Raw genomic sequence first — 11888 nt, 5'->3', positions numbered from 1 at the left:
CGCTGAAAACAGCTTTAGCGCATTTTTTTTTTTGCGGGGGAGGAGTGTTAAAAACCCAAGTCTGTTGCATTTGCGCAGTGACTGTGTAACTCTCGAAAAATCACCGACACGAGTAATCTATTAGACAACCCATAAGAGAAATCTTTATTTATTATTTTTACCTTTTTTGGGGTGGTCCGTAGAGGGGGTCCGTAGGGGTAATCAATGGACCGGTCCGTAGGGTAGTCCGCGGACCTGGTCCGTAGAGGGGGTCCGCGGACCGGAGGTCAGTGTTTTCGGGTTACCCAATGCTGGGGGTAACCCTGCAATGGACTAGCATCTCATCCAGGGGCGAGCAGAAATACTCCTAGTCGCTACATGCTACAGAAACCGCTTCTGCTACAGAAACCGCTGTGCCTGTCCTTATTACGCTGTACCTGTCCGTGTTACGCTGTACCTGTCTGTGTTACGCTGTGTCTGTCCACGTTACGCCGTGCCTGTCTGTGTTAAGCTGTCTGTCCGTGTTACACTGTCTGTCCGTGTTACACTGTGCCTGTCCTTGTTACGCTGTCTGTCCGTGATACGCTTTGCCTGCCCGTGTTAAGCTGTGCCTGTCCGTGTTAAGCTGTGCCTTTCCGTGTTACGCTGTCTGTCCGTGTAACGCTGTGTCTGTCCGTGTGACGCTGTGCCTGTCCTTGTTAAGCTGTGCCTGTCCGTGTTAAGCAGTTCCTGTCGTCCGTGATGGACTTTGGTTGCGCTGGCCCTTGCGTGTGCCCGTGCTATTTAGGAACCAAATATGGACCCTAATTCCCTTTACAACCGTCCATCTCTCCGAACGAGAGCGATAGACAGTTTTGATTGGTAAATAGGCAGTTGCTTGAAGGTGATAGATTTTTGACTGGACTGTATCGGTTTCTCTCCCCGTGCCCTTCCAAGCTTTTCGTGCATGGCCTGGGAAGGAAACGAAGGTGTGATCTCTTCCTAATAGATTGTTTTCGATATATTAAAATTCAGCTTGGCAGTGAGGCCTAGAGGACACAAAACAAAGGAAATTGAACGAGCATGTTTATTCATTTCCTTTGTTTGTGTCCTCTAGGCCTTGCTATCAAGCTGAATTTTACTGCATCGAAAGTAGTCTATTTTCTCACGCTTTCTCTTCGAAGGGCACTTGAAAGAAAATATTAACGATAGACCTCCAAGGAGACGAGAGAGCTGACAAAGGATATTAGGTAACCGATCATTTCGCCCCATAACCAGTTTGCTTCACCGGGACTGAAAGTTTGAAGACCAATGTAACAGTATTTTAAAATTTCTCTTTCTTTAAACAAAACTAGCGAAAAAGGACACTTTTTGGTCTGTCGATCTGAGATGAACATTGACATTCTTGGGTGGACTTTTCAACCTAATAGTACCCCCCCCCCTCTCCCCTCCCCTCCCCTCCCCCTCCTGTCATATTAATCTCTTCCAGGCGTTCAAATACTTTAAGCGAGGCGCGAAACATGGCGCATGAAAAAATAGGGTAGAAGGGCGTTGCCAAACCTCTCCTTTTTTCGCTCGCCGCTTTTTGACGCTACGCCCCAACTAAAGGAACGCAAGGAAGCCATTCTCAGAAATAAATCTAATGACCTCAACACTTCAAAACTAAGTTACCACGAAAGTCTTTCATACATTTCCTTCTCCATATGTTAGCCATGGCCAGATAGTTCACATCATGGCCTCGAATGGGTCGCATACTACTCACATTACAAAGTAGGCAACGAGTAATCCCTCTTTCGCTTAGTCCGTCACGCGTGACGGGAAGAAAACCGCGCGAAAAAAATGGACGCGCGAAATCCTGAGGGCAAGAAGCGCGCGAAAAGCTTCTCGCCCCCAGGATTTCGCGCGGCCATTTTTTTCTCGAGGTCATCTCTCGCGTCACGCACGACGACTAAGCGAAAGAGGGACTACTCGTAGTCTAAGTACAAAGTTACCACGTGAGATCTTCCGCCCTTTTTTTTTTTTGCTGAATAGCGCGACATAAATAAGGGCAGAAACGTCCCAATTAACCTTCACTTGTTACTAAAGGCTCCAACACGATAAACTAAAATTGAAAATTCTAGGAGTATTAAACCTTTCAAGGTACACAATACCCTTTTAAGACCCGAAGAAAGCTGAGCTGGGAAACTTGAATGTGGAAGCTCGCTCTCCTCGGCAATGTGATCAGTATCAAAAGTGTTTTGTTTTTTTGCTAAACTGCAAAAGTTCATACTGTTAATTATATTTATCTACTAATCCTAGAGTAAAACGCATTTTTCTGGTTTCGGCGGTTTTCCATGATTTTTCGGTACAGTTCTTTCTAACAGCGCTGGTTGAATTCGTTGGATCTGCTGCATCATAAGCTGAAATGATTCCTCTACGTTCAAACCAGTCTGAAAAAGATAAAAAAGGTTTCTAAGTCAAGTTTAGTTACCTTAATGATGCAACCTCATTCCCAGGGCCCCTAATCTTCCCATCCTCCTCTCTTGCTCTGGAAGATGAGACCCTGGGAGCGAGGCTGCCTAAGGATGGTGCGTACTTAATACAAAGATTACAACCATGTGGAAAAAGTAGATGATAGCAAGGGCTATTGGAATCCACAAAGAAAACTGGGGGTAGCTTGGCTCCTTGTCCATAGCAGGGGTACCCCCAGTGCTTAACTGACCAACACCCATTTATACACCTGGTGCAGGGAAGTGAGAGAGACACTTTAAGAGTTAAGTGCCTTGCCCAAGAACACAATGCAGTGACCCCAGCCAGGGCTTGAACCCAGACTGCTCGATCCGGAATCCAGCACATTAACCAGCTGGCCAATGCACCTTCAGCATGCCTATGTACGAAAGCCCAGAAGGGACTTCTGACTTCTGACGTGGCTAAGTTTGACTTGATTTCCAGGGAAATAAGTTGCATTTCAGAAATTGAGGCCTATATATTTTGAATTTGGGAGTAGGGGTCAGGACTTTGGAGTCAGGAGTGAGGGGCTTGGAGTCAGGAGTGAGGAGAGGGGAGTCGGGAGTCAGGGGTCGGGAGTCAAGAGTTGGAATCCCTCCTTGGCTTTTGTACCAATGGCAATGGGTACTAAATATTGCCTAAAATGGACTGCAGTAGGGGAACAAACCTTTGCCGATGTCTCAATTAAAGGAACATTGACATCAGAAGAATTGCAGTATTCCAGCACTTCCTCTTTATTCACTTCTCGTTCGCCCTCAAGATCCTGCAAAAACAACAATGACCACAACATTGAGCAAGTAACACAGTGGTACCCACCGAAACCATGACTGTATTTATTTTTGAGAATTTTCAGGCTTCTTAGCTTTCAATTATTGTAAACAAAAATGTGATTTTTTTCTCACTTTCCACTCATTGTGTGCAGTTCATGTAATTCTACAGGATACATTGATATAGTTCATGTGTAATGTCACTTTTCCCTTATGGTTGTCATGTGCAGCATGATAACATGACTTGGTAAATACACATCACACAGGTTTTCCCATGTGAAACAACAAAATCTTAGGCCATGTTAACAAGGAGGAAGGGTAACCCTTATGGCCTTAGCTGTCCTGCGGGACATGACGAGGAATGAGATGAGGGTAACCCTACTACTCTGAAGTCTCAGTCTCACAATTAAAAAAAGGTCGAAATGTCTCGGGCTCGCAAAGAAAAGTGCTAGTCTCGACTTCTCGTAAAGTCTCACATTCACCACTATTCACCACCCCTTCAGCTCTTAGGACAATATAACTGTTGGGCCACAAGGGACTTCTGGTGAACTTGGTCATCTACTAGGTACATCAGTGACACTTATGTTTGGCATATTACTAAGATTAGCAATGCCAAAAGTGTCCTACAGTGTATGTGGAGTTATAGTTCACCTCTAAATTTTCTCCAATTCTTATTGGTTTAAATTGATCATATGACATGATAGTGTTCATTGGTGGAGAGACATCTGTCCATAGTGCCATAGTGTCTGTTTTCATTTTTTTAAATTCTACATTCAGCTTTCACACCTTTCATCCAAAAAAGTTGAAAATAAATTATTCAACATGATTTTTGAACTGGCACAAGGAAGAAAGTTTAGTGGTGAACAATAAAGACAATAGAATGTTGAAATCTCAAACTATCGCTCTCATAGCTGTGCCATGGAAATCTGAAGTTCTTAAAACTAACATATTTGTTTTAAGAACATCAAATTTCTGAGGTAACTATCAGCCTCTATTGTTTAAATAGAGAAAGTAAGATCATAACAGATAACTATGCAATGGAACTTACCAATTTATTAGCCACTATGACCATAGGAATACTTGAAATCTGTTGGCGATCTTGAATAATTTTGCTTCTTAGATCCTTAAGCTCATGCCAACTTGATGTAGAGTTTATGGCAAACAGCACAAGGAATGCATCACCGGTGGCCACTGACGAGTCACGGAATGAACTATACTCTTCTTGTCCTGCTGTATCAATTATTTCCACATCATACAGCTTACCATTATATTCAATCTAGAATTTGAAAAAGAAGAAAAATCATGTGAAGGTGAATTAATCAACACGACACGAGCGTGGGACAAAGAAAAATTCTGAGTCCCCGACAGGAATCGAACCCATGACCTTCCGAACACCAGGCGGGCGCTCTATCCACTGAGCTACGAGAACTCATGGAGAGCAAGGTCATTTAACTGAGTTCATATATGACAGGTGTCCTGCATACTGCTAGGATCAACGCTATCGAATTCATCATGAGTAGTGATAAGTTAATAAAGACGGTGAATTTTAAGCTCGGTAATGAAATGTGAAGGTGAATTTTAAAATCAACATGACACGAGCGTGGGACAAAGAAAAATTCTGAGTCCCCGACAGGAATCGAACCCATGACCTCCCGAACACCGGGCGGGCGCTCTATCCACTGAGCTACGAGAACTCATGGAGCAAGGTCATTTAACTGAGTTCATATATGATAGGTGTCCTGCATACTGCTAGGATCAACGCTATCGAATTCATTGTGAGTAGTGATAAGTTAATAAAGATGGTGAATTTTAAGCTCGGTAATGAAATGTGAAGGTGAATTAATCAACATGACACGAGCGTGGGACAAAGAAAAATTCTGAGTGCCGGACAGGAATCGAACCCATGACCTCCCAAACACCGGGCGGGCGCTCTATCCACTGAGCTACGAGAACTCATGGAGAGCAAGGTCATTTAACTGAGTTCATATATCATATATGAACCTATCATATATGAACTCAGTTAAATGACCTCGCTCTCCATGAGTTCTCGTAGCTCAGTGGATAGAGCGCCCGCCCGGTGTTTGGGAGGTCATGGGTTCGATTCCTGTCGGGGACTCAGAATTTTTCTTTGTCCCACACTCGTGTCATGTTGATTAATTCACCTTCACATTTCATTACCGAGCTTAAAATTTACCATCTTTATTAACTTATCAGAAGAAAAATCAGTAAGGCAAGTTTCATGTTCCAAGGCCTTTCTCATGGTTACCACAGACATGACTTTTCAAAATTCCCTGACTTTTCCCTGATCAAAATAAAATTTCCCTGACCAAATAAATACAAAATGTCAGATCTAGTAGCGGCCTCTGGCCTCAACTTACAGCCCTCCTTTACACTGGGACATAAGACTGACAAGTTTTCAACAAATGTTACTTCTTCACTGAGTAAAAATATGGTTGAGATGCCAATGACCACAAATGTTTCTTCCAGCCTTCAACAGTATTATATCAGCCCTATTAAACTATTTTAATTTTCCCTGACTTTTCTTCAAAATGTCAATTTTTCCTGACTCAAAATAAAATTCCTTGACTTATCCTTGACATTGAAGAACTTTTCCTGACCTGTGGCAACCCTGCTTTCCGAGATATAATGCAACTTAGAATATTATTACCACATTGGTTCTTGGGTCAGATGCTTGACTCTCGATGTCTGTCTCCACCCAGGTGTATTTATGGGTACTGGCGAATTTAATGCTGGGGGTAACCCTGTGATGGACTAATATCCCATCCAGGGGAGAGTAGAAATACGAATAGGAAAATAAATAGAAATTACTCATTTATTATGACTAACAAAATCTAAATTCTCATTGTTCAAGCAAGTACATCAACAGATAATCATTTTGCTAGTTAGCTTTAAGCATGTACTTTCTTCCAGGGAATTTTATAATATTTAATACATACCTCCTTTCTGTATGTCTCCTCTGATCACCAAACATATGAAAAGAGAGAAAACAAAATAATTTTACTATATTCACTTTCAAATAAAGCTACCATTATTAAAAAGAAAGTTAAATGAAGTAAATGCTGTTAACAGGTCTCTCTTGCAAACCTGTTTCCCAAATGTGAAAGGATTATCACAGATAAAATAATTAATGTTATAATACATGTAGTACTTTTCTAATAGTAACCAAATAAAATATTTAGGATTTTCTCAGGAGCAAATTCACAGTTATTAATTTAATAGTAACAATGTCCATGCATTGTAGCCCTGTTCACTTTCTTTTTTACCAACTTAAAGTGTATATGACACAAAAATTTTCTTAAAGTATTTTCCTTCCTTGATATATGTAATAAACGAATACTGTTTTGAAAATGCAAAAAAAATAATAATTAGGATGATTTTTTTGCAGCCAAAATACAGCCAATTTCCCTATAAAAGTGTCCCGGGAAACTGGAGACGAGAATTGTGTTTGTAAAGTCACAGTGTTTGATAACATTGCTGTTGTGGGAAGCTGCCTTGTCATTTCTCTTGCACATGGCTTCAAATGTGCCAGTGATTTGCTAGCTAGTAATGCTAATTTTCGACCAGGCTCATGCTTCAAACGTTTCCCTTTGTTTTCAGCCATATTGGTTTGTTTATCAAACACAGTGACGTCACAGACGCAAATCATGTGACATTTTGGCTGTGTGATCTCTGGGACAATTTCAAGATGAAAGCAGGCGTATTTTGAATGAAAAAAAGGGGTTTCAAAATATTCTCACAATCTTAAAACTTTACAACCATTTTTCTAACATTATTGACAACCAGAATCAGCGGGAAAAAAAGTGTCATATACACTTTAAGGTGGTTCTTCAACCCTGTCAGCCTTACCTAATGTGGGGTCATAGTACTGAAAAATGAATAAAACAAAAATAAGGTGAGTGTGTAATCAATGTAATTTGGAAAGAGGATCAGTACCAAGACCAAGAGCAATCTGGAAGAAGATACAGGAGAGCAGAGAAAGCCAGAAGATGGGGAAACCGAGGGAACACCTTGCAGTATCTTTAAGATGTTCAAAGACCTGCCAAATGTCCACAAAGATGGATCTTTCAAGGATGCGTAAAACAAAGGAAATTGTAAGAACTTAGACTGATCTCAAAAGAACACAAAGATCATGCAAGCAAATAATTGGATCCTTTAGGATCCACAAGGATTTTAAGGAACCAAAAAATAAATTTGTTGCAAAATCTTGTAAGATCCTTGAAGACAATTTTAAGCATCTTTGGCAAAAGACAATGATGATGACGAGATTAATGCTAAATCATTAACTTTTACCACCACAGACAAAAGTAACAACCTTCTCAAAGTTGTTTTTGAGATAGAAACAGCATGAAATGTGTCTAATTTAAATTACCTCAGTGAACTCATTCTTCAAGTATCGAATGGTTAAAGAGCTCTTGCCAACTCCACCACTTCCAACAACACACAGACGAAACATAACTCTCAGCTACTGTTGATCGCTTGACTAAAACACTTTTCCATCCACCACTGAAAGGATGCAAAACCTTACAGAAAGAGAAATCAAAACTACCCGTTACATACGTTTATTTCAACTAATCAATGCCTTTAAAAGTGTTTTTTTTTCTACTTAATAAATATTCAATCATCCATGTCCATCTCTTCAATTACTGTGGTTTACATGATAATGTTTTCTGCAGTCCCCCAGTAGGGTAATAGTAAATGTGCCTGACTGCACTGTTGAGTTATAGTTCAAGCATGCAGGTTTTTTTTTTTTAAATAATAGGTTGTAGAGAAACATGAAGTACAGCTAAGTGTTTCTTGCACTTCAAAATTCTAATGTGCTAATACAACTCAACAATCACAAGAACGCTCGATTATCACTCCTTTCATAAAATATTTCAGAAATTACCAGCACTCAAAGTTGTAAGGCAATCTGCATGCATTCTAGTCTAACATAACATCACAGATGTGGTAAAAAAACTTTGACGAGACATAATCTGATCATAGCATGTGCAATAATTATTCTTGGAACATTTAGTCATAATTGTACAATTCTCATGGCAAACTGATAAAAAGTCAGCGCTCTTTTAACAGACACCTTTATAAGACAGGCAACTGCGACCAGTCTGGATGGTGTCTGTCTTAGAGAGGTTCCCATGATAGCAAGCGCCTCTCGGAGATGATTCCCATATGAAAAGGTCGGGAATGCTTGTCAGGAAATTTGAATTAAACCCCTAACAGAGACCAATCTGGGTGTGGCTCGAGGTTTATTTGATACCTAAATGATACCAAATAAAATGGAATAGGCTCAATTACCAGCCCCTGCTCAGGAAGGGAGCCCCGGCTACTAGACTGGACTTGAGAGACCAGTGGAAATCAAGCCCAAAATAGGAAATAAGAACATTTTTTTAAACATTTTTAACATTATTATTTCTTTGAGTGCACCGTAATAGATATTTTGACAGCTAAAAATAGTGGCGTTTCGTCATGAACACCCCAAGTGAGACAAGAATCCTTGATTTATTCCCCTAAGTGAGACCTTTTCACATGGGAGCCCCCTGCCCCCACCCCCCGGCAACAAGTCCCTCTCCTCTCCAAAAAACCCCATCCTTGTGTCTCCTCTCCCGCCCCTGTAACACAACTGGGGAAACAAATCAAGGGGTGGCAAATGGTCCTTCAAAAACTCTAGTTCTCGCAAAATTTTAGTCAAATTTCACGGATCTCGCAGTCTCACTTTTTAAGCTTCTATGTGCATCTTGGACTCAATTTTTTAATAAAGCTGTCTTGGAGTCTCAGGCTGTCTTTGGGCTCACAAAGAGAAATGCTAGTCTTGCTGTCACAATAAGTCTCACACTTACGATTCACCACCCCTAAATTAAATTAAATGGTGAATGATTCTTGATCATACTGTCATGGCTGGTAATATACATGAAAAATGCCGGTTGATTTCAATTAATTTGTACATGGAGTAGGAGATAAAGTAGGAATAGTAGGAGATGAAGATGCCATGTCAGGTAAAATAGTTTTGAACCTCTAGGCATTATGTGCCTATCAATGTTAAACCCAAGGGGTGCAGGGGGGAGGAGATCCCAGGCATATGTGGGGCATTTGACTTTGATTGCCTTCCTCACCCTTGGGAATTAGATTAACAGTCTGGGCCCCAGGGGTGGGGCAAGGAGGAATGGAACCATATCAATGAATAAAACAACTACTTCTCACTACTCACTTTCAATATAAATTGATGGAACACCTCACTTTGTGGAGATTGCATAATAAACCGTAGGAATTCTAATATTTTACATCCACTGACAGTGAGAAATTATGACCCTCTTGAAATGAATGGAGGCCTACAGGACAACACACTATGGCGCTATGCTGAGGCAGGGATATTTGATCTGATTTTACCCATTTTACCCGCTGAACAGATCTAGACAATTTGGAATTTCGCTGATACAATATAAATTCATTTTTGACTAGGCGTTGGCCTCAGTGTTGCTTAAGCTCCCTATTGATAGACGCATTACATGGTGTCGCACTTGCCATCACACTGATTTAGAAGACAAAAAACAATGGAATTCTCCCCCTCACTTGTAAGCAATTGACCTAGTTAGCAAATTATGCATAAAAATTTGCATGTATTTGACAGTATCACTTTAAGAAGTGAAGACACCCTTGGAAGTATTTATTAATAATGTTATTCACTGCTGTCATATTGAATTTCATGTCAATTGTACAGCACTGAAGCAGGTCAAAATAACAAACTCTCACGGCTCTCCCAAACTTCTCAAAAATCAAAGGACGCGGAAATAATATCAGTGAACTGAACATGTCCATGTTTGTCTCTGAAAGGCTTCCATGGCGTTGATCGGGACAAATTTAGCCCATACTTTATATCTGCCCATCTGCCCCAAAGACTGAACTTGCCATTTCGATTGCAGCACAATTAATCTAAAGCTTACGTGCGGTATACAAAATTAGTCTTAAGGGAAGAAATAAGCTAAACTTAATAAACTGTTCTACAAAAGCAGTGACTCGTGGTGAACACTCCTTGTATATATATTCGCTCCATTTTGAAGCTATGGAGATCTTTGACAAAGCTAAGCCAACCTCGCTTTGAAAAAAAATAATAAGTGTTTACTAAATATTTTAGCAAGGTATCACTGTTGAAGAAAATGCTTCTGTAGAACAAAGGACGTTAGGGAAAATTAAAATAATGTGATACGAAATTACGGTATCAAAGAATTCATCAAGTTTACGTGTTTTATAACCCTGATCAGTTACCGATAAGCTTCTAATTTACAGCACAGGAATTGCATTTTTTCGCTTAGTGAAAATCATGTTAACTGCGAGGTTTCGTGCACGTTAACTTATGATCAAAAACAGTTCTTCATTAGCATGTTTGAAAAACAACTTGGTCGAAGGGAAGTAGGAAGCTTCACTTACCAACTCAAACAGTTCGAAGCCTCGCGCTTGCTCCGAGCTTGTAAGAAGGGCGATGCAAGGATTCGACCAAAACAACTAAAGACGTAAAAAAAACGCGACTTAAAACCTAGAACAGCTGCAAATTCCATTCAATGGAAAACCCTCAGCATCCTAAACCTGCCCTCGGTAAATACTTGAAAACAGTCTTGTACAAAAATACATGACGTCATCACCAATCAGCAATGAGCTGCACACGTGCTAAAGTTGTTGTTTGTTTCCCTGTGGATTACAAACTGCGCACCGACAAAGTGAATTTTTAAGAAGTGTGTACGACAAAAAATTACGAAGTCTTATATATACCTCGGACATATTGTGTTGATAGTAAATTTCCTCAAAGAAAATCGATATTTTTTGTCCAACTTCTCAGCCATCTGGAAACCGGAAATTCCAGTTGGAAAATCAAATGGTTCGCGCCATACCGTTTGGGAAGCTTCAGAAAATATGGGCTGTGATTTGAGGTGATGCTATTTTTCTGCTCTTTTAAGTCTCTCTGGCTGATGTGGATATACTTTACAGCGATTCCCTCTCCCGCAACGTGGCATTCAACTGTTTAATGTTTATGCCTGAAATTTCCAACCGGATGGTTTTTGTAGATGGTAAGCACCCCTTGCTTTCTATCAGTTCTCAATAACTGTTTTGAGTTTTTCTGAGGATGTCCTTGGCCCGTAAGAACGTGCCATAAAAATATAACAGCTATCGTGCTGAGTAGCTTGTTTGTCGAAAGGCTTCTTATTTTTAGGATTAACATATCAAAAACACGGAACAGTCCAGTCCTAAGGGAATAATAAGAAATTGTTGTGATCATGAAACGGAAACAAGTCCCGGAAGGTCGTGCGCGCCTGACTCACGTTTTGCGTTTACGTCTCGCATTTCTGTCTCGCGTTTCGCGTGTACAATGTTAGAAAAGGTCTAATATAACCATGAACGAAAGAACGTCTTTCTCTTAGGAGTGGGAAACCAAGAAAGCTATAAATAACTAGTAAAAATGGCCTCGTTTCAGCAAAGTAAGCGACCAGACGAGGCGGGGCGAGTTTGAATGCCAAGAAAATACAAGCGGTACAAGACAAGTGATACATTCCATGGTATACCACGAGAGACCGTTGTATAACCATTTTATACCATGCCATAGAAAATACAGTGGCCAACAGAATCTAAGCGACATACGCGCGACGCATGATGGGAAGTTTGCGTGTAATA

At 40.5% G+C, this 11888-nt stretch overlaps 1 protein-coding gene across 1 annotated transcript; it reads right to left on the bottom strand.

The window, feature by feature from the left end:
• Positions 1 to 1582: 1582 nt before the first annotated feature.
• LOC110062346 (ras-like protein 1) lies at positions 1583 to 10842 on the bottom strand. The gene is made up of 7 exons (XM_020769221.2): positions 10653 to 10842; positions 7603 to 7753; positions 7080 to 7098; positions 6170 to 6189; positions 4261 to 4488; positions 3113 to 3208; positions 1583 to 2387 (listed from the first exon to the last, which is right to left on the bottom strand). The coding sequence occupies exons 2-7, from the start codon at positions 7684 to 7686 to the stop codon at positions 2253 to 2255; spliced, it is 582 nt and encodes a 193-aa protein (XP_020624880.1). The 5' UTR covers positions 7687 to 7753; positions 10653 to 10842; the 3' UTR covers positions 1583 to 2252.
• Positions 10843 to 11888: the final 1046 nt, after the last annotated feature.

Source organism: Orbicella faveolata, unplaced genomic scaffold, assembly GCF_042242905.1.
Source record: "Orbicella faveolata isolate gen_17 unplaced genomic scaffold, um_ofav_v1 contig_14, whole genome shotgun sequence".
Lineage (NCBI taxonomy): Eukaryota > Metazoa > Cnidaria > Anthozoa > Scleractinia > Merulinidae > Orbicella > Orbicella faveolata.
The sequence above is the reverse complement of the archived record's forward strand: the minus strand, read 5'-3'. Positions and strand labels throughout refer to the sequence as shown.

What these genes read in the sequence shown, in the direction of transcription:
- LOC110062346 (XM_020769221.2), bottom strand. Translation starts at nt 7,686, where the DNA reads ATGTTTCGTCTGTGTGTTGTTGGAAGTGGTGGAGTTGGCAAGAGCTCT. An exon ending in TCATAGTGGCTAATAAATTG is followed by an intron (nt 3,209 to 4,260) that starts GTAAGTTCCATT and finishes TTGTTTTTGCAG; the next exon opens with GATCTTGAGGGCGAACGAGA. An exon ending in TAATTGAGACATCGGCAAAG is followed by an intron (nt 2,388 to 3,112) that starts GTTTGTTCCCCT and finishes TATCTTTTTCAG; the next exon opens with ACTGGTTTGAACGTAGAGGA.